The sequence below is a fragment of the Danio aesculapii genome, chromosome 4, assembly GCF_903798145.1.
Source record: "Danio aesculapii chromosome 4, fDanAes4.1, whole genome shotgun sequence".
In the NCBI taxonomy this organism is placed as follows: Eukaryota; Metazoa; Chordata; class Actinopteri; order Cypriniformes; family Danionidae; genus Danio; species Danio aesculapii.
The window spans coordinates 56,671,850-56,699,735 of record NC_079438.1 but is presented as its reverse complement, the minus strand read 5'-3'; the positions used below and the strand labels follow the sequence as shown (position 1 = coordinate 56,699,735).

Below are 27,886 nucleotides of genomic sequence, written 5' to 3'. Positions count from 1 at the left end.
TGACTCACTGATTCAAACTATATGTTCAGAGCAAGTCCCTGCTAGTGATTAACTGATTCAAACGATTCAATTAGAGAGAATCTACACATAAAGACTGACTGATCCAAATGATTTGGCCAGAGCAAGTTTCTAATTAATAACTCATTAATTCAACTGATTCAGTCAAAGCAACTCTTCAGTAAACAACTTACTGAATCAGTTTAAATGTCCAATTCATGACTCACTGATTCAAAGTATCTTGTCAGAGCAAGTCTGCTATTAATGATTCAATGGTTCAATGATTTAAATGATTCATTTGGAAGAAATCTTCACTTAAAGACCTGATCTGAGCGAGTCTCTAGTTACATTACACTGATTCAATCGATCAGGTCATAGCAACTCTTCGGTAAACAACTCACTAAATATCCAGTGTGAATATCCAGTTAATGACTCACTGATTCGAATTAATCCATTGGAGTGAATCTCCACTTAACCACTCATCAATTCAAATGATTCTGTCAGAGCGATTCTTCAGTTAAGGACTCAAATGATTTAGCCAGAGCAAGTTTCCAGGTAAAAAATTCACTGATTCAAAATATCTAGTCAGACCAAATCTTCACATAATGACTCACTGAGACAAATAATCCAAGATGGCCAGAGTCAGACAATGTCGATGCCTTAATCTTATTTTTAAAACCTAAAAGTTACACTCAGAGCAACTCTTCAGTAAACAACTCACTGAATCAGTTTAAATCTCCAGTTCATGACTTGCTGATTCAAAGTATCAAGTCAGAGCAAGTCTTTAATTAATGATTCACTGATTCAAATTATTTGGTCAGAGTGAGTCTCTAGTTAATATTTCACTGATTTAATTGATGCAGTCATAGCAACTCTCCGGTAAACAACTCACTGAATCAGTTTGAATCTCTAGTTCATGACTCACTGATTTAAAGTATCCGATTGGAGCAAGTCTGAGATTTCTGATTCAAAGATTCAAATGACTCCAAATCTTTACTTATCAATCATTAATAACTATTTGATTCAGTTGGTCACTCAGAGCAACTTTTTGGTAAACTGACTCAAAGTATCTGGTCAGACTGAATCGTCACATAATGACTCACTGAGTCAAATAATCCCAGATGGATAGAGTCAGACATTTTTGATGTCTTAATCTTCTTCTTAAAACGTAAAAGTTACATTCATTGGGACCAGAACATTCTCCTCAACAGAACTATTTGGCTCAATTTTTTCTTTACCGCAGATCCCTTCCACGAGTGCTTGTCTTTTGACACAAGCATCTGATTTTGCATTGGGAACAAACACAAAGAGGCACATTGTGAGACGGTGAACAGTCAGCAGTCATGCACACACATAAAGAGACAAAAATATTCAAGACATTATAGGGTCAGCCTGGTGCACAGATCCAAGTACGACCTTCCAGGCCGGCAATCTCAAATTAAATTGAGCATTCAACACGGCTATTAGCCTTCATTAATTAATCCCTTCTGAAATAATGAGCTTTAGCGTAGCCTCGCTGGCGGCCATCATTCAGCTGACATCTGACGGCGTCTTCAAGGGAAGAGTGGCAGCAAGTGTGAAATTAGCCCAGCTAAACCGCGCTCAATCCAGAGATAATTGGCGTTCAGATGGGTTTGTGGGTTGGTTGGGCACCAACTGGAGGTCATCCGCTAAAACGCATGAGTCATGCTAGCCTTTAAAACACTCTGTCTGTCACCAATTCTCTCTCTAGCCCTTTAACTCATCCTTCTTTTCATCGGAGGCAGCGTCAATTGAGAAGGTTAAACATGTCAACCTTGAAGAGCATAGGGAAAATATCTCAAAACTGGTTCATATTGTGTCTTATAATACTCGGTCCTAGTTTTTCCAGACATAAAAAAGTCATCAAGAACTGCTGCTGTTGCATTTCTAAGTGAAACAAGAGATTTAACGAGGAAAAAAAGTGGGTGTGGTCTGATTTTATTGATTGGGACAAAATAATTAGAGGAAAAATGACTATACAACGTCGTTCAACTTGGTTGAGGAAAAATCATGGTTTGGGGTTACATTCAGTATGGGGCATGTGAGAGATCTGTGTGGATGGCAGCATCAACAGCCCAAGGTATCAAGACATTTGTGCAGCCCATTACATTACAAACCACAGGAGAGGGCAAATTCTTCAGCAGGATAGCGCTCCTTCTCATGCTTCAGCCTCCACATCTAAGTTCCTGAAAGCAAAGAAGGTCAAGGTGCTCCAGGATTGGACAGCCCAGTCACCAGTTTGAACATTATTGAGAATGTCTAGGGGGAGATGATGGAGGAGGCACTGAAGATTAATCTAAAGACTCTTGATGAACTCTGGGAGTCCTGCAAGAAAGCTTTCTTTGCCATTCCAGATGACTTTATTAATCAGTGATTTGAGTCATTGCAGAGATGTATGGATGCAGTCCTCCAAGCTCATGATGGAGTCAGACACAATATTCATTCTGTTTCCACTGCAGCATGACCACATATTCTATACTGGACATTATTTCTGTTCAGTGACAAGACTTTTGTCTGAGCAAAGTCAGACCTTACTGTCCTAATGAAATCATTCAAAATCAAGGCATGATCATATTTTATTTTGGTAAAATAAGTGTAATCTAGAGGCCTTTACCTTTCCTATTAGCCACTTCTTATACCAAATGATCAACTAGAAGTCAAGTTATTATATGTTGCTCTTGAAACTTAAAACGACAAGACTTTTGTCAGGTAGTGTGTATATATGACAATATCGGGATCTTTGGAAAATGTAGATGGTTATCCTTTTATTAAATTTCTACAATATTTTAAAATTACATTTCATGTTTTGTTTTTATGATTTCAGTTTTGTTGATTTTTGTCATTTTAATAGTTTTTAGCATTAAAAAATAATTTAGTTCAAGTCATTTTTGGTAAATGAACTAAATGAACGAGAACTGTTGCCCTGGAAATCAGCTGGAATCCTATTGTTAGACATTTATTTCCATTATTTTAAACCGTTGTAGTTTCATTTAACAATAATAAGCCTGCTCCGAAGGCCTCAGTTGTTGCCCTACTTTGTATCCCAGATGTTACCTAAAAAAAGACACAGGTAAAGCAGCATTCAGGGTCTTATTTTGGGCATCTCAGGTCTGGAAATCAATGCCAGAATGAGGAAAGCGGGCCGCGGGGACACGTTCAGCTGTATTTTCACCATCCTGACAGCTTCAGAACAACATTTTTCTCTTATTGTCCCAGTTAAGTGCTTGATGTGTTGCTTTTAGGGGTATCTCCAATGGTGTGATTTGTTTTGACGGCAAGCCATAAAAAAAGCAACATTTAACTGTCAAATGCACTTCACATATTGAACAGAAAAGCATCGCTCTGGGTTTTACAGAAGGCCACCGGGGGCGCGTGTACGTCAAGACCCCATGGCATGTATGTTAAGCAGTGACTCGTGACGAATAAGTGTTTCATCTCCATCCAGAGCTTGACGGGACTGTTTACAGACTCAAAGTGCTCCGTCTCGTCACGAAGCGTGGGATTACAGGACTCCTGCAGAATCAGCTGAGGAAACATAATTCATTTTCTGACTGAGAACGAACGTCCGTCTCCCGCTGCGACTTCAGCACAAGGAGATTCGTGTTACATATTCAACGTGGGTAAGACAAATCGGACGGCACACATAAATCTTGCATATCTCCACATTAGCGATGCATAGCAGGATAGCAGGCAATCCAGTTCAAATAGCGCCTTGGGTTAGTGTTTGAGCAGGATTAATGAGACAGAATGGCAAAACAACCAGAGATGAATGGATGGCTCCGGATGAGGTTTAAGAGAAGAGATGACTGAAATAAAAAGGGCTGCCTGCAAAGCATTACCTGCTTAAAACAGGATGGATAAGATTCCCACAATTCAGGCTAGAAAAAAGGAAAGAAAATGAACTGAATACATAGTCATTTGGGCTTTGAAAAAACTCAGAAGCAAATTATAGTTATGACACACATTCACCAGAAACTCAATGAAACCGTCAAATGAGGAAGATTAATGACAGACCCTGGTGGAAAATCCAGATGAAACCAGTTTCTGATGGTTTTATGTTGTTTTCAGGTTAAGGCGGTAGCATCAAGGTTGATCTGGGTAGCTAAGCTAACTGAACTAGTAAACTAGGTGACCAAATTGACCACCTTGAACTTTGAAAATTCAGATAAACTAGTTTCTGATGATAGACTGGTTTTATATTGAATCTAGGTTTCAAGATGGTGGCATGGGTAGCTAAATTGGATGAACTGAACTAGTTGGCCAAGTTGACCACTTTGAGACCAGTTTCTAAAGGCTCATGCTAGTTTTATACGATTTCTAGGTCATTAAGCTGGCGGGGTCAAGGTTAACCCGGTGTCCTAAACTACTTTACCACCATAATCCTATATGACTGAAAAAATAGTAGCACAGTTTTTCCCCTCAGATTTAAAGTTTCAAGGTTGACCTGGAAAGTTACACTGATTTAAAGGGTTAGCAACATCAAGCTGATTTCATTACAAAGTTAAATTGGTTGAATTGGGTAAACTAGCTGACCAACTTGAGCTGGAAAATCAAGCTAAGTCCAGTTTCTTATGGTTGGCTTTGGTTTTATACTGTATCTAGGTTTCAAGGTAGTTGAACTGATGACCTTGACCAATCAATTTTAGATCAGATCCTAAAAATTATACTAGTTTTAAATGCTTTCTACATGTTCATGGTTGACTCGGTGTGCTAAGCTACTTGACTATGTAAACCACCATGAGCTTTGACTGGAAAATAGAAACCGCTAGAACCAGTTTGTGGTAGACACATGGTTTAAGCTCAAGTGGTTTAAATGGTAAACACATTGACCACCTCAAGCTGATGTGACTACAAAGTCCAGCTAAAAACTTCTAATGGTGGACAATGGTAGCTAAACTTGTTAAATTGGTAAACAAGTTGACTAAACTGAGCTTTTGTGGCTAAAAACTCAGTTAAAAGCATTTTCTGATGATAAATGTTGGTTTTATATGGTCATCAAGCTGTTGGGTTCTAAACTGACCTGGTTAAGCAAGTTAACAGACCACCTTGAACTGATAGGACTTGGATTTTCCAGCAGGAAAATGTTGGAAAACAAACAAGAACAATGGTAAAAAGCAAAAGAAGCAAAAGTGTTGTGGAATAAACTACAGAGTAGAATTACTAGCCTTAAGACTCTTGATAGCTGATCAGCAAAAACCTTTTATTATTTTCTGTTTAATTACACAGACCCCTACAGTTCTTGTACTGTTTTCCTCTAAAACTCGCCGCCACCTCATGGGCTTGAATTCTGGCAGCTCTGACATTGCTGAAGGGCAACTCAATCTGTCATCCACCAACCTTCAGATAGACTAACCATTTATTATGTTGTCGCCAACATCCTGAAGACCCCACACATGCAGATATTTGAGGGAGGGTTTAATAGTGCAAAACAAGTTTAACAGGAGAGTTTATATCCCAAAAGTATTTGGAAAAAACAACCAGATACGATTGCTCTGTTAACTGTTTCAGTAATCGAGGGCGTCTGACACTCTGTCGGCACTATTACGGCACACACCAGCCTCATACATCAAAAGAGTGGCAGAAAATTTAGAAAATATTGAAGAGGGTGAAAAAATGACCATGCAAATTAATGAGCTTCCACTGTGACGATGAGAAACGAGGGCACTTCAGGCCAAACGCCACAGACGTGTTGTCACTATGAAGCAAAAATGGTTACATAACAAGGGCTGCATGAAATCTTATGACCAGTAGTCGAAATAGAAGCACCGCAGCAGCCTCAGCTGAGTCAATGTCTTTAGGGAATGCAATACTGGCAAATAAATATGTACGTTAGAATGGATTTTGTGAAGAAATGTGGTGGTGAAACGGTCTAGGTAACTGGCTTACTGTCGACAATATAAAACATTTGTCCAGCTAATTAAGACAAATCAATGACCTTAAAACAAAATGCAATCCGAAACATGGAAGGAATCTACAGCTTCATGACAAGAGCATTGGTGTGAAGATATACATCTAAAGCTTATTTCATGATACAGAAATGAAGGCCAAAACCTAATGTAAAGAAGTTGTATTTTAGCAATACTGGTTATCTGCTTGACCAACTACTTGACCTGATATGACTAGAAAATACAGCTAACCTCAGTTTTTTATTGTTCAAACTGATTAATTATAGCTTTTAGGTTTCAAGTTGGTGGCATCAACATAGATCTGATTACGTAAGCTACATAGGACTAGAAGATCAAACTAAAATCCAGTAAAAACTAGCTTCTAATTGCAGAGGTTGGTTTTATATGGTTTCTAGGTTACAAGTGGGTGGTATTAGGATTTACCTGAAAATCTAAACTGGTTGAACTGGTAAACTACCTGACCAACTTGAATTTGACTGTAAAATCTAACTAAAACCAATTTCTAATTGCAGAAACTGGGTTTATATGATCAATTGTTTGAGTCAAGGTTTACCTGGGAAGCTGACTGAACTGGTAAACTTGCTGACAAACTTCACGTCCTTGAGCTGACATGCCCATAAAATCCAACTAAAACTAGTCTCTAATTGCATACACAGGGCTCTATATGGCCAAGAGGGGGGAAGGGGGGTCAATGTTTACCTGGTTGGTTGAACTGGTAAACTAGCTGACCAACTTGACTTTGCACTTACATGCAAAACCCAACTAAATCAAATTTCTAAAAGCAGAAACTGGATTTTATATGACCAATTGGTTAGGTCAAAGTTGACCTGAGTGGCTAAAACTGTTTAAAACTGAGAAACTAGTTTGACTAACTTCACCTCCTTGAGCTGACATGCCTGTAATATCCAACTAAAACCAGTTTCTAATTGCATACACAGGGTTCTATATGGCAAACGGGGGGGGGGGGGGAATCAATGTTCACCTGGTTGGTTGAACTGGTAAACTAGCTGACCAACTTGAATATGACTTTGAGCTGACATGCCAGCAGAATCCAACTAAATCCAATTTCTAATGGCAGAAACTGGGTTTTGTATGACAAATTGATTGGGTCAAGGTTGACCCAGGTAAACTAGCAGACTAAACTTCACCACCATGAGCTGACATGCCTGCATAGTCCAACTAAAACCAGCTTCTAATTGCACACACTGGGTTTTATATAGCCAACAGGTGGAATCAAGGTTTAGCTGGTTGGTTGAACTGGTAAACTACCTGACCAACTTGACTTTAACTTTCAGCTACAATGCCTGTAAAATCCAACTAAAACCAATTTCTAATGGCAGAAACTGGGTTTTATATAATCAATTGATTGGGTCAAAGCTGACCTGAGTGGCTAAACGGGTTGAAAACCATTCAAATTGCATTAACTTGGTTTTATATGACCAATGGGTTGAGACCTAGGTTGACTACGGAAGCTAAACTGATTAAACTGGTAAGCTAGTTGAACAACTTGACCACACTAACCCGATTCGACTGGAAATATACAGCTAAAAAGCAGATGGTGGTGCACACTGTTTTTTATGCTCTGGAGACATGGAAAGATTTCTCTTTAAATCCAGGTGCTGCCAACAAACCAATCACTGAAACCAGTGGTGTTGAGCTCTGCAGTGTCCTGAAGTAAACACAGAGCTGATGATGTGAGATATAAGAGCTGCGTGAGCTTCACATCGTGTTGAGATTTCACAAACGCATCCACACCTTTGAGTGCGAGTCTCTCACATCGTCAAACACCACACGGAGTAAAAATAAGTGTAAATCTCATTAACATCGACTTAACAGAAAAAGCAAGATGGAGGTGATAATTGAAACATGTAGAGGGAAAAAAGAACCACAAAATCAGCAGCAAAGCAAACGTGAAGCTGAAACCGACTCTAACATCGCTCTCGTTTCTGCAGCACTACCTGTTCACCTTTGTAACTGAAAAAACACTCAAAACAAGAATAGATTCAGGAAACTGAGGAATAATTTATCTGAAGATGAAAGTCCTGTCATCATCAACTCATCCCCAATTAAGCAGTTTCAAATCTGCATGCTGTTCTTGGCATATTTGGATATGAAACCATGATATATACATTTATATAGTACAATTGTTTACATAGATATTTATTAGTAAATATTTCATGTGTCCTGCATCATGTCCGGCATCGATTGGCAATGAAAGGCAGCATTACAAATATCATGGTTTATTATATTCTTAATTGCCTGGTTGATATATGTAGTAGTTATACATTTATGGTAACATTAGACATTTATAATGACGCACATATATTGTACATAATATCTTCTGATTGACCTATCATGCCCCTTTTTACAAGCTGTAAAATAAGTCTCTGATGTCCCTAGCGTGTATGTGAAGTTTCAGCACAAAATACCACACAGATCATGTTTTATAACCCCTTGAAACTGCCACTTTTAGGCTTTGATCCTAATTGTGGCATTTTGGTGACTGATGCTTTAAATTCAATTGAGATTGTGCTCTTTTTAAAAGAGGGCGGAGCTACAAATGCCTGTGTGACAGCATAGTGGCAGATTCAAAAACAAGACTAACGTATTATGCTAATGAGGGAGAGATGGTCACTAGTGGGCGGGGTTTTCCCCCTAGAATGATGCGTACAAAGGGAGAATGTCAATCAAAGTGTTTCTGCAGACTGTTTCTATCAAGTGTGTATTAAATTAAGGCATTTTTACCATTAGAAGCTGGTTATACTTATAGTATGTTGCCACACAACTGTGTTTAAAACTCCTTATAAAAGTGTTTTTTGCATAATAGGTCCCCTTTAACTAATACATGTTTTACATAGATTAAAAATACTGCCTGGCATATACAGTTTACATGTACAACTTTCACAGTACATTATTTTTCTCATCTACGAAGGTCGAAAATGTAGTTTTAAATGGAAAATGAGCAGTAAACTGCTTGGCAGAAGAACGTCAAACACGTTTGAAACAACACAATAGCGAACAAACCCTCAAGTCTTCACCAGATGCAAATATCTGCAGCACAGACGCTTCTTTGCAGAAGTTTATCTGTTTGGTCGGAGATTAAACCTGCCTGGATAAACGGCAGCGGAGGGAAGATGTTGACTTTGCTAGAGGACGCAGGAGAACAGAGAGCAGAGATGAAGACTGGAGATCTGGAGTCTGACAGCATCGGCCTGAACATTATTATCCAGAGAGCTGAACTGTAAAGACTAAAGCCATGTCAACAGCAGCCCATGAGAATCTGCACACCATCGGCCTCTCAGCTCTGCCATAATCAGCACCGGCCTGTTAATTGCTGGTGGCTTTGTGTGAAAATGTGGGGGTGTGTTGACTATTTAGTGGCTCACTTGTTTAAAACGCTCTCGCACAAATAGTAACACTTGCATCCATTAGCAGACGGGTCGAGAATAGTAATGCACATTACAGTTATTTATTTATTATCATTGTTTTTTATTTATGTGTGTGTCATTTATTTATATTACATACTATATATAATATATAATATATATATATAATTATATATATAATATATATATATATTCATCCTTTCATCCAGTACTTAACATCCAAAATCTAAATGAAATCACATCTACTTTAAGCCAATAAATATAAAATAAATAAATAAATAAAGATAAAAAATAAATAAACTAATGAATGAATAAATTAATTGAATGAGTTCGTTTGTTAGTAACTAGCTAAATAGTAGCATTTACATACAAATATAACTTATTTTACTTTTTTTTATTTATTATTATTTTTTTAGCTACTTTGGGATGCTTTAAAGATGAAAAAGGAGTTATTAAATAATAATAATAATAATAATAATAATAATAATAATAATAAAGCAAACTAAGTAAATACATACATATTAAAAATCTATGTATAATAATAATATAATAATAATATATAATAATAATATAATAATAATAATAATAATAATAAAGCAAACTAAGTAAACACATACATATTAAAAATCTATGTATAATAATAATATAATAATAATAATAATAATAATAATAATAATAATAATAATAATAAAGCAAACTAAGTAAATACATACATATTAAAAATCTATGTATAATAATAAATATAATAATAATAATAATAATAATAATAATAATAATAATAATAATAATAATAATAAAGCAAACTAAGTAAACACATACATATTAAAAATCTATGTATATAATATAATAATAATAATAATAATATAATAATAATAATAATAAATAATAAGCAAACTAAGTAAACACATACATATTAAAAATCTATGTATAATAATATAATAAATAATAATGCAAACTAAGTAAATACATACATATTAAAAATCTATGTATAATAATAATATAATAATAATAATAATAATAATAATAAAGCAAACTAAGTAAATACATACATATTAAAATCTATGTATAATAATAATATAATAATAATAATAATAATATATAATAATAATAATAATAAAGCAAACTAAGTAAATACATACATATTAAAAATCTATGTATAATAATATAATAATAATAATATAATAATAATAATAATAATAATGCAAACTAAGTAAATACATACATATTAAATATCGATGTATTATAATAATAATAATAATAATATAATAATAATAATAATAATAATTGTTTTGTTTTTTTAAATGATAATAAAAACAACAACAAATATTATTCTCAAAATAATATTACAATATTATTATTTTTCGTTTTTTTCAGGATGCTTTTAGGATGAAAAAATTGATAAAGATTAATACAGAAAATTAAGTAAATAAATAAATAGATAAAAACTATGTATAACAACAACAATTACTATTATTATTATTATTATTATTATTATTATTATTAATTTCTGCTTTTTGTGATGATTTTAGGATGATAAATACACAGAAAAAAACTATGCACAAAAATTATTTAAACAATTTTTGCTGGAATTTGTTCAACAGATACAATGGTCAGGCTAAATGACAATAATGACAGCTTTTAACAAGCTTTTTAAAAAGAATAGCCTCATTTGTCTAGATCATGAATGCACTACTAATTACTTCATTGTAGTCTTTATATATTCCCTATTAACCAGCATTCAATACAGCAGGGAAAGCGAACGCTGGGCTGATATAACAGAAGTACATCAGCAGATGAATGTCATTTGTGTGTAAATCGGAGACAAAGCGCTGGGTTTGTGACTCAGAGCTGCAGAAAGAAGAAATGACTCACTGTTCGTTGACCACAAAGATGCAGTTGTCTTGTGATGGGACGCCGCTGACGGGATGCTTGCAGGTCACCTTTCGCTCATTGTGGCTGCAGGAGAGAAAAGACAGAGGCATTTTGAGAATTAGAGATGTGTAAGACTGCAGTTTTTTAACACTTGATTGATCAGAGAAATTATTAGATTCACAAACTACGATTTCAGGATTGATCATTTAAAATTGATCATTTCAAGATGATAACAGGATGGAGAAAACCTTTATTTAGACACATGTATATTCAGGTCGTTTTCATTTAATAGCATGATGAAATTTGAAAATGCAGAATTGTGCATCAAGAAAAAGAACCAAGATAAATCATTTAAACAATTAAATAAGGAAACTAATGAGTAATTCAACACTGTGATTAAAAAAAGTTCTTATTATCTTCATTTTAGAAATTATAATTTATAAAAATCATTTCAGAAAATTAGAAAATATATTTTTTATACATAAATAAAAATTTAGCAAGCATATACATATCATTTCAAGAGTTCACACTTCGATATACAGTAGCTTGATGCTATTAGCAGGTTTGGTATGCTGTCCGGGGAGAGAACCCTGAGCTTGGAGATAATTAAGCCCAGGGCTCCAGCCAGGTCTTTTAGCATGTAAGGGGGTCCAAGATCAGGTAGGTCTTGAGAGCTCCCTCTAGTAAAAGGAAAATGGAGATGGGGTGGAAGGGGGGATTCTTCCAAAATCTGTTTATTTATAGTACTAGGTACTATAGTATAGGACTGGATCAATCTGATAGGATTATTACTGAATACAGATGAGAGACCAGCCGCGATCAATCAGATCATGTGCTCCTCTCGAAAATCATTTTAAAAACTTCCCTGAATGAACAAACGAAAAGCAAATTTATAAATTAATTCAACTAAATATAATTTTATTGGAATTATCATGCAAAAACAAAGATGGAAAACTGAGTTTTTATATACATTTTCAGATGTTAAGCAAATAAATACATATCAATAAATAAATATATTATATTAACAGTAATAATGCTAATTAAAAATTGTGTGTGTGTGTGTGTGTGTGTGTGTGTGTGTGTGCATGCATGGATGTACATTTTATTATACATACATGGTAGAAAATGAATTACATTAAGGAAAAAATGTATGCTCAATACAAAATAAAGATATGAAAAAGAATCAGGAACAAATAGATACTTTAGATATGAAGTGTCTAAAACCTGAATAAAATCAAACATAAAAAACAAACAAACAAAAACACTTAAATCTCAGCTCAAACTGTGCTTTCCAGTCACACAACAAGCCCCGAGCTCTGACAAGCATGACTGATACTGTAAACCGAGCTGACATTATCACAGTCAGCTGATTAACCACCTAAGAAAAAATTTGCAAAGTTTGCCCCGCCTCCAATATCTTCTGATTGGTCCACTGGTTTTACACTGATTGTCGTATCTGAAATTCTTGTGTAAAAGGTCAAATATTCAACCATGCCATACACAGTATAAGTGTGTGTTTACATAGAAAAACAATGGAAAAGCAGAACATTGTAAGTGTAAAACATCTATAGTACAGCTCTGTTGAATGCTTGATTCTGATTGGCTGATGGACATTTTAAGGTGTGCAGGTTATTTTTAGATAAACACACAGCTAAAGTAGTTCCGGCGGGTTTTCAGTGCATTACAGTTCCATATATCACTACGCTGGATGGCTTTAGTTATTTCACAGCTACAAGAGTCAGAAATCACAATATAACACAATAGGAGGCTTTGGATGAGGTGTGTGAGAAACTAGTGCTACACACAGGAGAAGTGTGAGAACAAAAACCTGCCTGAATACAACATCTGAACTGTGGCTATAGCAGTGGAGACCATAGTACAAGCAGAATAATGCACTCCTGGCAGTTGAACTATTTGATGATAATACACACCTGAAGTGCTGATGAACATGCTAAGGTGTGAAATTATTTTCAATATAAACGCACGGCTAAAGTAGTTCCTGCAGGTTTTGAGAGCATTACAGTTCCATATATCACTACGCTGGATGATTTCAGTTATTCCACAGCTATAAAAATCACATTATAACACAATAGGAGGCTTTGGATGAGGTGTGTGAGGAACTAGAGCTACACACAGGAGCAGTGTGAGAACAAAAACCTGCCTGAATACAACATCTGAACTGTGGCTATAGCTGTGGAGACCATAGTATAAGCGGAATAATGCACTCTTGGCAGACCTGAAGTGCTGATGAACATGCTAAGTGTGAAGTTATTTTCAATATAAATGCACAGCTGAAGTCATTCTGGCAGTTTTGGGTGCATTACAGCTCCATATATTTCTAAATTACATGATTTCAGTTATTTCACAGCTACAAGAGTCAGAAATCACATTATAACACAACAGAAGGCTTTGGATGAGGTGTGTGAGAAACTAGTGCTACACACAGGAGCAGTTTGAGGACAAAAACCTGCCTTAATACAACATCTGAACTGTGGCTATCGCAGTGGAGACCATAGTATAAGCAGAATAATCCAGGCTGTTGAATTATTAGGCAATACACACCTAAAGTGCTGATGAACACTCTAAGGAGAGCAGTTATTTTATAAATACTATTTTTGGTGCTCATTTGAGAATCACAAACAAACAAAAATTGATGTGCATCCCTGACTAACCCCTGAATAAAAGTATTAAGGTACAGAAATAATCAAATGTACAATAAAGCTGCATGGTCTTAATAATAATTAAACATAATTAAATACAATTAATGTTTGTTAAAGCTTTTACACACAGTCACTGGCCTCCTAAACACATGCAACGTCACGTTATTATGGTTAAAATGACTGCATGTGACAAATGCCCATGTGTTGTAAATTGTTGTACCTGCTCAACTATAATCCAGACTCCACATTGCACATCCTGCGATTCAGACTGCGATATCAATGCTAAAACGATATAATGTGCAGCCCTAATGCACCTTTCTAAGTTCTCCACATCAGCGAACGCATGCACATAGTGATGATGTACAGACCTGGAGCGAGAGGTGGTGCAGAACTTCAGCATGTTGTGTTTAAAATCCTCTGTTTATGAGAAAGTGCTGTGTTTCTCAGAGTCTGAGCATGAAGATAAAGACTCTCCTCCCTCTGCTTTAATAAACACTCTTACTGTTGCAGGAGGACAGAGGAGACGTTCAGCAGATGAGCCTCACATGAGGACAGAGGAGAAACCATTCACTACACACACACACACACTCATATACAACACATTCACTCAAACTCAATTCACTGTTTTCTGGCAGCGCAAATGCATTTCGAAGAATCATGAACATTTAAACTAAGTAAGTAACTAACTAAATAAATCAAATATGTGTAGACAATCAGAATAAAAAGATATATGCTTTTCAATATGTTTATATTTGTGTATGTTTTTTTAAATGTAGGTTCATTGGTTTGTATCGTACTCTTTGTGTTCTGTTGTTAATGGATCTAGTGTCTGGAAACAAATTGATTATAATAATAATAAAAATAAGAGTTTTTGCTTGTTTTTGATTGCATAATCTGTAATTGCAAAATGTTACCTTACCGCTTACTTTATAAGACACGTATAAATATTTAAATTTACATTTATTTGTATTTATTATTTATTATATATTTATTTATATAAATAATTTTTTCTTATATGATTACATTACATGTGTGATATAATGCAAAGCATATAGTAACTTAAGCATAATACGAATCATTTGCATTATTACACACAAACTATATATTACGCAACCAATGTTACTGCAAACTTTTTATTATAAGGCACGCAGAAATATAAAAAATTATATTTTATGTTAAATGTGTTTTTTATATTTAATTTTATATATATATATAATATAGTAACATAATTATATATATATATATATATATATATATATATATATATATATATATATATATATATTATAATATATATATATATGGTGGTGCAGTGAGGCAGTGGGTAGCGCTGTCGCCTCAGAGCAAGAAGGTCACTGGTTTGAGCCCCGGCTGGGTCAGTTGGCATTTCTATGTGGAGTTGGTGTGGGTTTCCTCCAGGTGCTCCGGTTTTCCCCACAAGTGCAAAGACATGTGGTACAGGTGAATTGGGTAAGCTAAAATTGTCTGTAGTGTATGTGTGAGAATGAGTGTGTGTGTTCCCAGTGATACGTTGCAACTGGAAGGGCATCCGCTGCGTAAAACATATGAGTTGGCGGTTCATTACGCTGTGGCAACCCCTGATTAATGAAGGGACTGAGCCGAAAATAAAATAAATGAATGAATGAATGAATATATATATATACTACTTTTATGTTATTTTTTTACATTTATTTATTCATTTTCTTTTTGACTTAGTCCTTTTATTAATATGGGGTCGCCACAGCGGAACCCATCACTGGGAAACACTCATATACACTCAGTCACGCACGTATACTATTGACAATTTAGCTCACCCAATTCACCTATAGCGCATGTGTTTGGATTTGTGTGGAAAGCCGGAGAACCCGGAGGAAACCCAAGCAAACACGGGGAACATGCAAACTCCACACAGAATTGCCAACTGACCCCCGGGGCTCGAACCAGCGACCTATAATCATTAGCATTAATACACACAGTATAGATTATGTAACCAAATAACATTTTGCACAATTTATCAAAATATCACCATGGTGCAGAAATATTTCAATTCTTTAAACTTAATTGATATTTCATACATAATAATGTAAACCAATTATATTATAAAAGAAATATAAATATATATATATATTATATATATATATATATTATATATATATATATATATATATATATATATATATATACATATCTCAATGCAAATAAAGAAAAACACTGACAAAATAGACCTTTCATTCATTATGTAATATAACCCCTGTCTGTAGATAATATTTGATGGATTACTATACTGTGTGGTATAGACTGCTCTCAAAACCAGCAAGTGTTACTGAAAGAGCTGAGAAATGTGACAGAAGTGGATGCCCACACAAACTCACCCAACAACAAGACAAATGATGGATTGAGGAGCGCTTTTACACTGATTAACATCCTTCATTCGTCTCAAATGCTCAAACAACACTCAAAATGTGCTCATCAGTGGATCCGGCTTGACATGCAGAGCTCCAACACAGGGTTAAAAGCTTTCAAAAGGAGATTAGATGAAGATTTTCAATCTGCTCTTCAGCTGCGAGAGCGAAAAACCACAACGTAAAGACACATAATCTGCTTCAGGACATACTGAGCTCATGCCTGGACTATTGAGACATGCTGACGTTTCTTTGTATTGCATTGCATTGTATTATTCACCATGCAACTTTAAAGTACATTAACACACAATAGACGCATTAATTTCCTGCATCTGCTATGAAACTGGTTAAGGATACATGTTGCATCACACACTTTACAGACATAAAAAAAGCATTTCATTTGTTTAGTATTTGCAGAAATGATTTAAATGTAATAAATTTTCTTTATAATAATTAAATAATTAAATAATAAATAATTAAAATGGATTATTAGTGTTATTAAGGTGCAGGTCAGTTTATTTACAGTCCATGCACAGTTTTTCCACAAAATATCATTGCTAAAACTGTATTTTAGATTTTTCCGGCAAGTCCTAGTTATGGGTTCTCCACACGGCGAACATGTGACACGACGTGGTACATTATGTCCCGTATAAGCCACTGCGGGGCGTCTTCATGCATACATGCACAGCTGACAGCAGAAGGCATAAAAATAGCTCAGTGTTCTTCTCTGTCTGTCAGAGCAGTGTTTGTGTGATGAAGACACACTTCAGTTCTCCCTTTCATACAGGTCAGAGTCTGGACCTGCAGGTAAACTGGTGAACAGGTAAAGTGGAGAACAGGTGAACTGGAAAACAGGTGAAGTGGAGAACAGGTGAAGTGGAGAACAGGTGAAGTGGTGAACAGGTGAAGTGGGGAACAGGTGAAGTTGTGAACAGGTGAAGTTGTGAACAGGTGAAGTGGAGAACAGGTAAAGTGGAGAACAGGTAAAGTGGAGAACAGGGGAAGTGGAGAACAGGTGAACTGGAGAACAGGTGAAGTGGAGAACAGGTGAAGTGGAGAACAGGTAAAGTGGAGAACAGGTAAAGTGGAGAACAGGTGAAGTTGTGAACAGGTGAAGTTGTGAACAGGTGAAGTGGAGAACAGGTAAGTGGAGAACAGGTGAAGTGGAGAACAGGTGAAGTGGAGAACAGGTGAAGTGGAGAACAGGTGAAGTGGAGGACAGGTGAAGTGGAGAACAGGTGAAGTGGAGAACAGGTGAAGTGGAGGACAGGTGAAGTGGAGAACAGGTAAAGTGGAGAACAGGTAAAGTGGAGAACAGGTGAAGTGGAGAACAGGTGAACTGAAGAACAGTTAAACTGGAGAACTGGAGAACAGGTGTGGAGAACAGGTGATTAGGTGAACTGGAGAATGGGTGAACTGGAGAACAGGTGAATTGGAGAACTGGTGAATTGGAAAACAGGTGAGCAGGTGAACTGGAGAACGGGTGAAGTGTGAACAGGTGTAGTGGAGAACAGGTAAACAGGAGAACTGGAGAACAGGTGATTGGGTGAACTGGAGAATGGGTGAACTGGAGAACAGGTGAATTGGAGAACTGGTGAATTGGAAAACAGGTGAGCAGGTGAACTGGAGAATGGGTGAAGTGTGAACAGGTGTAGTGGAGAACAGGTAAACAGGAGAATTGGAGAACAGGTGATTGGGTGAACTGGAAAATGGGTGAACTGGAGAACAGGTGAAGTAGAGAACAGGTAAACCGAAGAACAGGTGAATTGGAAAACAGGTGAGCAGGTGAACTGGAGAACGGGTGAAGTGAAGAACAAGTGTAGTGGAAAACAGGTGAACTGGAGAACAGGTGAACTGGAGAAAGTGAGAACAGGTGAGATGAAGAACAGGTGAACAGGTGAACTGGAGAACAGGTGTAGTGGAGAACAGGTGAAGTGTTGAACAGGTGAAGTGGAAATCAGGTAAGCAGGTGAACTGGAGAACAGGTGTAGTGGAGAACAGGTGAACTGGAGAACAGGTGTAGTGGAGAACAGGTGAAGTGGTGAACAGGTGAAGTGGAAAACAGGTAAGCAGGTGAACTGGAGAACTGGTGAACTGGAGAACTGGTGAACTGGAGAACAGGTGTAGTGGAGAACAGGTGAAAAGGAGAAAATGAGAACAGGTGAGATGAAGAACAGGTGAACTGGTGAACTGGAGAACAGGTGAAGTTGGGAACAGGTGAACAGAATAAAAAGACAACAGATTAACTGGTGAACAGGTGAACTGCTTAACAGGTGAGCTGGAGAACAGGTGAGCTAGATAACAGATCAAGTGGAAAGCACGGGAGCAGGTGAACTGGAGAACAGGTGAGCAGTTGAAATGGAAAACAGGTGAGCTGGAGAACAGATCAGCAGGAGAACAGGAGAGTGCTGGAGTTCAGGTCAACTGGAGAACAGATCAACAAGTGAACATGTCTAGATGTGGACCAGGAGTTTGTTCGTCTCTCCGATGGCTGCGAAACGCCCTAAAACATAAAGCGACTCGCAGGACGAGGGATGATTGAGGAGCTGTCGAGGAGGAACATGTCTTCATCAATCTCCTCAACATGACAGCACTCTGAGCGGCTTTTAAAGGCATGTTAAACATGGAGAAGACTGATTTTCTTGACATCAGAGCATATGGGCTGCACAGGTGGGTTTGTGAATTTGTCATTTCTGTGACTATGCAAGAAAATATACAGATTTTATAGAGATATAAAATATTTTTGATTATTTTTGACTCAAGTCATCTAATAACTCATTTTGGTGACACAATACATTTAATGGGCTTTTGGGTTACAAGGTTTTGGGGTTTTGGATATCTGATTTTAGCCATCCAAAATATTGAAAACCCCATTGACAACAAGAAAAGAAAACAATTAAGACAGATTTGGCTAAACAATTTAATCTGCATATTCATATACTGTATTTTCTACTGTTGTTCATATTTCAGATCATCTTTACATCTCAAATCCTTACTGTAGATGCATAAAAAGCAGGCATATGCCACTAAACTGTTGTCAATGCATTTCTAAAACAGCTTTTTGATTAATCAAACTGTAGTTGGCTTGAACACAAACCCAGTGAACCCGAGTTCGTTTTGCTCTTCAAAGAGGCTGTTGTCAGGTTTACATAATGTGGTAAATTAGTAATATTAGTAATGCAGAACGCAGAGCAGCTGATAGCTCATTTTCTGCTGTGTCATTGTGAAAGCCTGCAGCGGCATCGGGGAAATTACAGAAAATCACAAGTGCCTGTTTGAGCTTTCACAGAGATTTGCTTATGCGATCATTCATCCAACATGGAGCTCATGAAAGAGATTTCAGAGAACTGCCTGTCCTCGCCGTCGGCTACAGAGACGAGAGTCTGAAAAAAAACATACCGACATTAAAGACGCTCCTCTGTGAATGATAAAACCGGAGTAATGGATGTTGTGGAAATGATCAAGCCCCTGTTGCACAGAAATAATATATAATGCATCAGAAATGAGTGCGGATTTTGGTAGCAATCCAAGTTGTCGAGGAAAAATTCGGTAATGAAAGAAAATCAACAAGTGTTTTTTTTTTCACCGTTACTTCCCTCTGACGGCAAACAAGCACATTACAAATCACACTAATTGGTTGTAAACACAATTTGTCAAAGCACAAGCCACAGGCCAAGAGAGAGAATGAGCAAACGAAGAAAGAGCGATCATGACAGGAAGCGATAATGGTTTTAAAAAAAGCAGGGGGTACTAACAACCAAAACGAAGGGGAAAATTTTTTTAAAAGGTTTTAGTGCAACACATCAGGGACTATTAAGTTGATGATGTACTGTACGTCCAAAAACCTTTTTAAATGTATTTAAAATGATGTATTACTTAATCTGAGTATGTTTCTTAACTAGGGATGTACTGATAAGGAATTTTTGAACAATAACGAAAACCGATAAATTTGGAAGTATATATGCATTTCTTTTTCTGCATAATTGATTATATTTACATTTTTTAATTTCAGAAAAGTTTGAATTTATCAGCTATCAGAAACTTCTTAAATGCGTTTAAAAATAAATGTTACTTAATCTAAACATGTTTCTTAAGTAAGGATGCACCGATTAGAAAACTTTGACAGATCCCGATAACCTTTAAGATTTGGAACCCAATAGCCGATATGTTAGCCGATAATATATATATATATATATATATATATATATATATATATATATATATATATATATAATATATATATATATATATATATTAATGCATTTAAGATATATTTAATTATCTGAACATGTTTGATAATTATGGATGCCCCGATATTGAAATTTTCACCAATACCACTAGCCGATAACTTTTTATATTTGAAGACTGACAGCCAATATATTAGCCGATTAATATAAATATTATTCTTTTTAATGCATTTAAATTATGTATTTATTCATCTGAACATGTTTGACAATTCAGAATGCACCGATATTGAACATTCGACCAATACCACTAGCCGATAACTTTTTAGATTTAAAGGCTGACAGCCAATTTATTAGCAGATAAATATAAATCTATATATTTTTAATGCTTTTAAATGATGTATTTATTCATCTGAACATGTTTGACAATTCAGAATGCACCGATATTAAACATTCGACCAATACCACTAGCCGATAACTTTTTAGATTTGAAGGTTGACAGCCAATTTATTAGCAGATAAATATAAATCTATCTGTTTTTAATGCTTTAAATGATGCATTTATTCATCTGAATAGGTTTGACAATTATGGATGGACTGATATTGAACTTTTGACCAATATTGATAACCGATAACTCTTCAGATTTGAATGCTGACAGACAATATATTTGCCTAGGGATCTGACTATTATTGCATGCTTCAGTCTGAGATGCTACTTCTAATGCAACATTTATTGTTGCCTTATGCACTGTGTATGTTTATACATTACACTAAAAAATAAAAAATGCTGTATACTTATTATGCTGCATTTAATAAACATCCACTAGATTTTCATTCTGCACACAGTCATTAACTTAACTAATTGATTCAAAAGACATGTTACATTCACTAAATGTCTTTTCAGTCTCAAAACACTATAAAAAGAATAAAAAGGTGACAATAAATGACATGACCCGGTTGCTAAATTTAGTTACACATTGTCTGAAAGGTTGTTCTGGAAATAAACAATGTTTTCATGCATCTCAGCGTTCCTGTGGGCATTCAAAAGCTCAGGGAGAAAATGGACAATGAATCGTTTGCTCCCGACGGGGCGTCTGCCATTCACACTGCTCACAGCAGCCCGGAGCCGACCTTTCTGAAAGGCCAGCATGTCCTGGCAACGTCCTAAAACCCAACACATATTCAGAGCTATCTCGAGAACATTTCTTTACATGCATATCACTGAAATGGAATTATAACAACACATTATTTACTATTTCAGTCTTTCTACTTCAAGTTTAATTCAATGGTATATTTTCTTGGCGAAATGTGCAAATATATAAAATAAATAAATAAATAAATAAATATCTGCACCAAACACTGCTTAACATAACCAAAAAATATAGCAAAAGACTATGCATAGCCTGTCAAGAATTTATTTTATTTTTACCATTTTCATAAATACTATGAAAGAACATTTGGTAATCCTTCACTTAGAGCTATTTTGAACAAGGTATTATAAAGATCTTCATAATTTAAGTTAGAATGTATTATATTCTCTCAAAAAAAGACAATAAAAGAGTTTCTGAATGTCTGAATGTATAGCACTGGAATTATGCTCCATTATAAATCTGGCTCCAATTATTTATGACATCATGATGCATTATAAGGTGCATTACATGTTATAATCAATGTCCTAAAATATTTTAAAATACTATATATATACACATAAAGGCTTAGAGTAACAACAAGCAATATGAAGTAATTTTCTAAAATTAGTTCATTATTTACATGTTAGATTACATTCATACAAATAAATGAGTATATAGATGTATGAATGAAATGAGCCACTGCTGGCAGCCTTCACCAGTGATGGCATTTACTTTAGATGAATCAGATGAATCATGTCAGGATGAATGAATCTCTCGCTGGCGTCAACTGATCTGGAAGCCCAAATCACAATTAGTAAATGACTCAATGGAAAGAATGATATATGCCACACAATGATATATGTCAGCTTTCATACTCGTTCATTGCAAATGCCGCAGCGTCAGAAAAAGACACCAGGCGGCTGAAAATGTCAAGCGGCCGATAAAATCTTAATTTAAAAGCCTCAGCAGAACAACCAGCAGAGAATAAACGTCCATGGCATTCACATCTCCAAAAAAAAACATCACACACTTGGGTGCAGTTTAAGGAGGATAAAAATATATATCTAAACAGCAGCAAATCCTGGACAGGCTTATCTTATTAAAAGAAAAGGGCCAATATAAGCCGCCCATGTCGAATCTATTGAAGCCGCTTCAACTGTGCAAAAACGGAAAGAAAGAGCAAATCCCCTCATTTGTTACTTAATCAGGGAGTAAGTCCTTCCAGAAGTTTGATTCCAGAATAAGTGATTGTACATTTCATAAGCGGGTTAACCAAGCGAATTTGGGAGTATACCGAGGTCAGACCACAGGCTGGTACTTACTAGGACAATTTGCACCAATTAAACACTTAATAATCTTATGCAAATAATACTAATGGTCCAAATGAGACCAGAGCCCCTACAATAAAGGGTGTATGATATTTATTGTCTATGATATGAATTGTCTATGAATGAGCTGTCTATGCATGAGCTGAAATTATTGAGTACATTGTGAAAATACCCGAGTATAAAAGCATTGCTAGCCTATCAGAATGTGTATTAATTTAGTCTATAAGGTTATAAAAAGCAAATGCATGCTTTGTTTTTTTTTTTAAAAAGCACGTCCAAGAAAGGTCTAGTCCTTTAGGAGCAAAGATGGGCCAGTGATCGGCAGTTTGCCAACAAATATGTGAAACAATTATTGATATATGTTTGCTGAATGTTTAAAAGCAATGCTCCTCAAAGAAAGATAGGAAGACATTTGGATATTTCACCTTCAACATTGCATAACATAATTAAAAGATTCGAGGAATCTGGAGGAATTTCAGTGCACAAGCCGAATTATTTCATATGTCAATGATAAAGCACTGTAAAAGGGATTAGCTACTTTACCTGTAAAGATGAGTGAACCAATTGTAAATTTTACTCAATTAAATTGTAACAGTTAAGTTGACTCAATTCTTATAATTATGCACACTGTTCATTTTCATAAAGCAATAGATTAACTCATATTCTTTTTAGTAAAGTTAACTAAATTGCTTTTGGCTGTTTCCTTCCTAAATGAATCTATTTTTTCATTTTCAATGCAGATTAAACTGATGTTAAACTGATGTTAATATGTCGAACTGATGTTAGTGTTCTAATATTGAAGATTGGATGAAAAATTAAGCGAGAAATTGTCCTAATGTGAGTATTTGTTGAATACAAAGTTGATTTAAAATAGTTTATTTTGTAACCCTGAACCACAGTCATAAACGTAATTTTTTTACAACCACTAAAAGCTGAACAAATAAGCTTCACATTAATGTACGGTCTGTTACAGCAACTAGTTGAAAGGCAGGAATCCAATGGTTCAAAAAAAAAAATCTAAATACTAAGAAATTAGGCTGAAAAATTGTCTAAATTAAGCTCTTACCAATGCACATTACTATTTAAAAAGTTCTGATATTACATTAGGAAATTTAGTAAATGTCTTCATGGAGCATGATCTTTACTTAAAATACGAATAACTTTTAGCATAAAAGAAATATATAATTTTCACTCATACATACATTTTTGGCCAAAATATATCAATGCAACATATGATAGACCCAGGTTTTGTGGTCCTGGGTCACATTATTAAAAGTCTTCACTGTCAGTTTTGATTAATTAATGCATTACTTTGGTTTTCAAATAAAATCTTACTATAGCCACAACGGAGAAGATTCGGTACTCCACCAAAGGTTGCAGTCAAAATTGCATTTTATTTGTAGCCAGTGCTGACACATAGAGAAAATTGATCCAAACTTAATATTGACTGTTGATTATTTTTTCTCACATTTTGTCTTCTCTCCATTTTATTTATTTTATTTCTTTTTTTACATTTTTAAGCCTATTGTGATTCTTTATATATATATATATATATATATATATATATATATATATATATATATATATATATATATATATATATAATATATATATATATATATATATGTATGCATGTATGTGTGTGTGTACAATAGATGATTGAACATATAAGGGAACTTGTATCTACTTATATTTGCTTATGCATGTATGTATATTTATCATGGTATGATGTAAAAGATTAAGAATGTGCCTAATATAATGTATAGAAATGGTTCGGTGGGGCGGGGGGCTATATTGGATTAAGTAAAATGTCAATAAAATGATCTGGACAAAACAAATCTTACTAGCCTTTTGGATGGAAATGCAGCCTATTTCATCATGCAGCATTTTAATACAACTCTCATTTAACAGCAAAGCAAAGTCAATTGTGCACACATAACGCATGTTATTCAATCTGCCTTTTGCGTGTATTACAAAAGATATGCATTGTTTTGCTATTTCAAACATATGCTAATTCAATTTCTACCACAATGGCTAATAGACTGCATTATTACCAGATATGCACGACATCGTTATATGCAACACTGCTTTCTCTGTGCTGTTATTTTTAAAAAGCAGTTATATTAAGTATCGCGTGTAATCTCAGTGCAACGTAATGTGTTGATTGCACCTGCTCCTGCAATCGCCAGCGCATTACATCACCACACAGTCTGAAAACAGCTTGATAGAGCCGTCAAGTAGTTGCGAGTCCAGAAACGCAGCACAAAAACACAGATCTGGCATAAGCGTTGGTGTTGCTAATAGTAACCGCTGCAGATGGCTGTTGTTGTGGGTAATGGCAGGGCTGTATTCTCGCTCTTATGCCCTAAAAAGCATGACAGGAAGTTTGGGAAACAGCAAAACAAGAGGCTCATTTGGAGGCAGATGGGCTGAGAATGAAGCTCCCGCTGAGATGCTTCAGAATGCACCGTAATGGGCACGAAAACACAGATCCAAGCAGAAAACCCATCCGATGGCCCATTTCTTCTAGCCGCCCACCACATGCTGATTAGAGACGCACAATCTGGACACCTGATGAGGGCGAATCCCTCCTCGCAGCACCATCGGTGAATCTCAATTAAAAGCAGTGTTAACAGAGGGTTTCAGGTGATGTTTTGCATGAGAAAATGTGATGCCAATTATTCTGCCATGGTAAAAGCTTTAAGACTGCGTGCACATTCAAGAGACAATCATACTTGAAAAGCTAGTTCACCCAAAAATGAAAGTTATCTCGTTATTTAGGCAAGGCAGGGTTTTTTATATTGCACATTTCATACACCATGGTCATTCAAAGTGCTTTACATAAAATACAAGTATAAGGAAATAAAAACAAGGGAAAAAAATGATTAAAAACATGTATATAGGAATATAAAAGAAACAAAGACATGATCGATTAAGTGTCCCTCATCTGGTTTTATGAGTTTCCTTCTTCTGTTGAACACATAAAATAAATAATATATTTTTGAAGAATGTTGACTGCTGGCATACATTAATATTATAGGTATTTTATAGCTATCATTATTAGTGTGACTGGGTCTTAAAATAGCCAATACGTGATAAATATCATAAAGAAAAAGAAAAAATGATATTATTATTAGTATTATTATTTAAGATTTAATTTTTTAAATAATTAAAAATACAAATAAAATATTGTATATATTTTTACCTGACAATTGTAGTTGAGAAAATTTCCCAACAATATAATAATAAAATATTTGTTTTAACATATGCATTTTATTTTACTGGGAAAAAAAATACGTGCACTACAAACAAAACAACAAAAATAAAATAATAAATAAATAAAATAAATAAATAAATAAATAAAAATAAATAAATAAATAAGTAAATAAATAAATAAATAAATAAGTAAATAAAATAAATAAATAAGTTAATAAAAATAAATAAATAATAAATATAAATAAATAAATAATATAAATAAATAAATAAATAAATATAAATAATAAGTAAATAAAATAAATAAATAAAATAATAAATAAATAAATAAATAATAATATAAATATAAATAAATATAATAATATAATAAATAAATAAATAAATAAATAAATAATAAATAAATAATAAATAAATAAATAAATAATAAATAATAAGCAAGCAGAACTAATGTGTATTGGATAGTTTTTTGAAGAATTTAAGTATTTTCGTTCACACCCGACACGGATGAAGCGTCAATCGCGAGTGATTTACATGTCAAGTCAATGCAAAGATGCAAATAGACATCCTGCGGTGCATTTCATGTGAATCAGGCGGGAAATCTGAACTTCCGCAGACATTTGCGCCATGTTAACCAACGTTAACCAGCTTGCCCTTGAAGGGGTGTGATTATGACATAGTGCCTGTTGTTGGTGTCCTGAAGGGAAATCCTCTTGCTGACACCGAACAACAGCTCATCAAACTGGGCTCTGCTCAGTCTAGCACCACTGAAAGCTTCCATCATTCGTGTACAGTTTCTGGAGGAGTTGATGAACTCACTGTGTGAGCTGTGTGCACCTTTGAAAGGATCTAGTGGACTCAGACATGGCGCCAAACAAATCTACGCTGTTTTTCAGCTTTCCTAAAGCACAGCTACTTTTTTTTTACAATAAAACCCATGTTAGTCGTTTAGCAATGAAGCTAGAGTCACCAGGCAGACAGAAACCATGATCTCAATCCGTGTCTATTGGGAAGTGAATTTAAGGCGCGAATGAAGCGAATTTCACATGTGAGCATATACCACATATGATTACAGTTTGACATATGAGTGCAGCACCACAATGACTTTAAATAAACACTGGAGATCAAGCATCAGATGTGTTTAATCTGAGCAGGAGCAGAGTGTGTTTATGAGGACACATGGATGAGAATCATTTCAACTCTGCATGACGAGGAAACTTCTGTGTCAGCCTGTTCTGAAGGCTGTGACCTGCATCTCAGCGTGTCAATACAGCTACAACTAATTACCGTCACGAAGAAACAAATCACCTGGATGGATACTAAACCAAGACAACAGCTGCCATCTGGAAGCATAATGAAGAAGAAACTCAAACAGATTTGGAAAAAGTAAAGGCTGAGTAAACGATGAAGGATGTTTCATTTTTGGGTGAACTATCCCTTTAACAACTAACAATTATTTCCACTAACTAACATTAACAAAGATGAATACATACTGTAATGATCGTATTGTCCATTGTTTGTTCATGTTAAATAATACATTAACTAATGCAACCCTATTGTAAAGTATTACCACTAAAAATCACGCGCACATATATGTGCATGCAAACAAAATACATTTAGGATGTATAATAGCTCAAACTTAATGAGCCGGTTGACTTACACAACCCACACACACTAGACATTCAATTTCACAATGTCCCAACACAGTTTACTTGCTGCAAATCGAAGGGTAAATCACAACAATAATGAACCGAGGTGTAACGCATTACTTTCTTCTGTAAAACAAATAAA

At 35.2% G+C, this 27,886-nt stretch overlaps 1 protein-coding gene across 20 annotated transcripts in view; it reads right to left on the bottom strand.

Annotated features, from left to right (window-relative positions):
* The window catches only part of plekha5 (pleckstrin homology domain containing, family A member 5), a 192,715-nt gene that overhangs the window by 64,340 nt on the left and 100,489 nt on the right, over window positions 1–27,886 (bottom strand). For 18 of the 20 annotated variants that reach the window (XM_056456180.1, XM_056456182.1, XM_056456183.1 and 15 more), the window contains one exon: window positions 11,183–11,266. In XM_056456180.1, coding sequence (XP_056312155.1) covers window positions 11,183–11,266 — 84 coding nt within the window. Of the gene's footprint in view, window positions 1–3,857; window positions 3,897–11,182; window positions 11,267–14,210; window positions 14,368–27,886 lie in introns of those variants that run through there. The other 2 variants (XM_056456195.1, XM_056456185.1) reach the window with 2 other exon arrangements.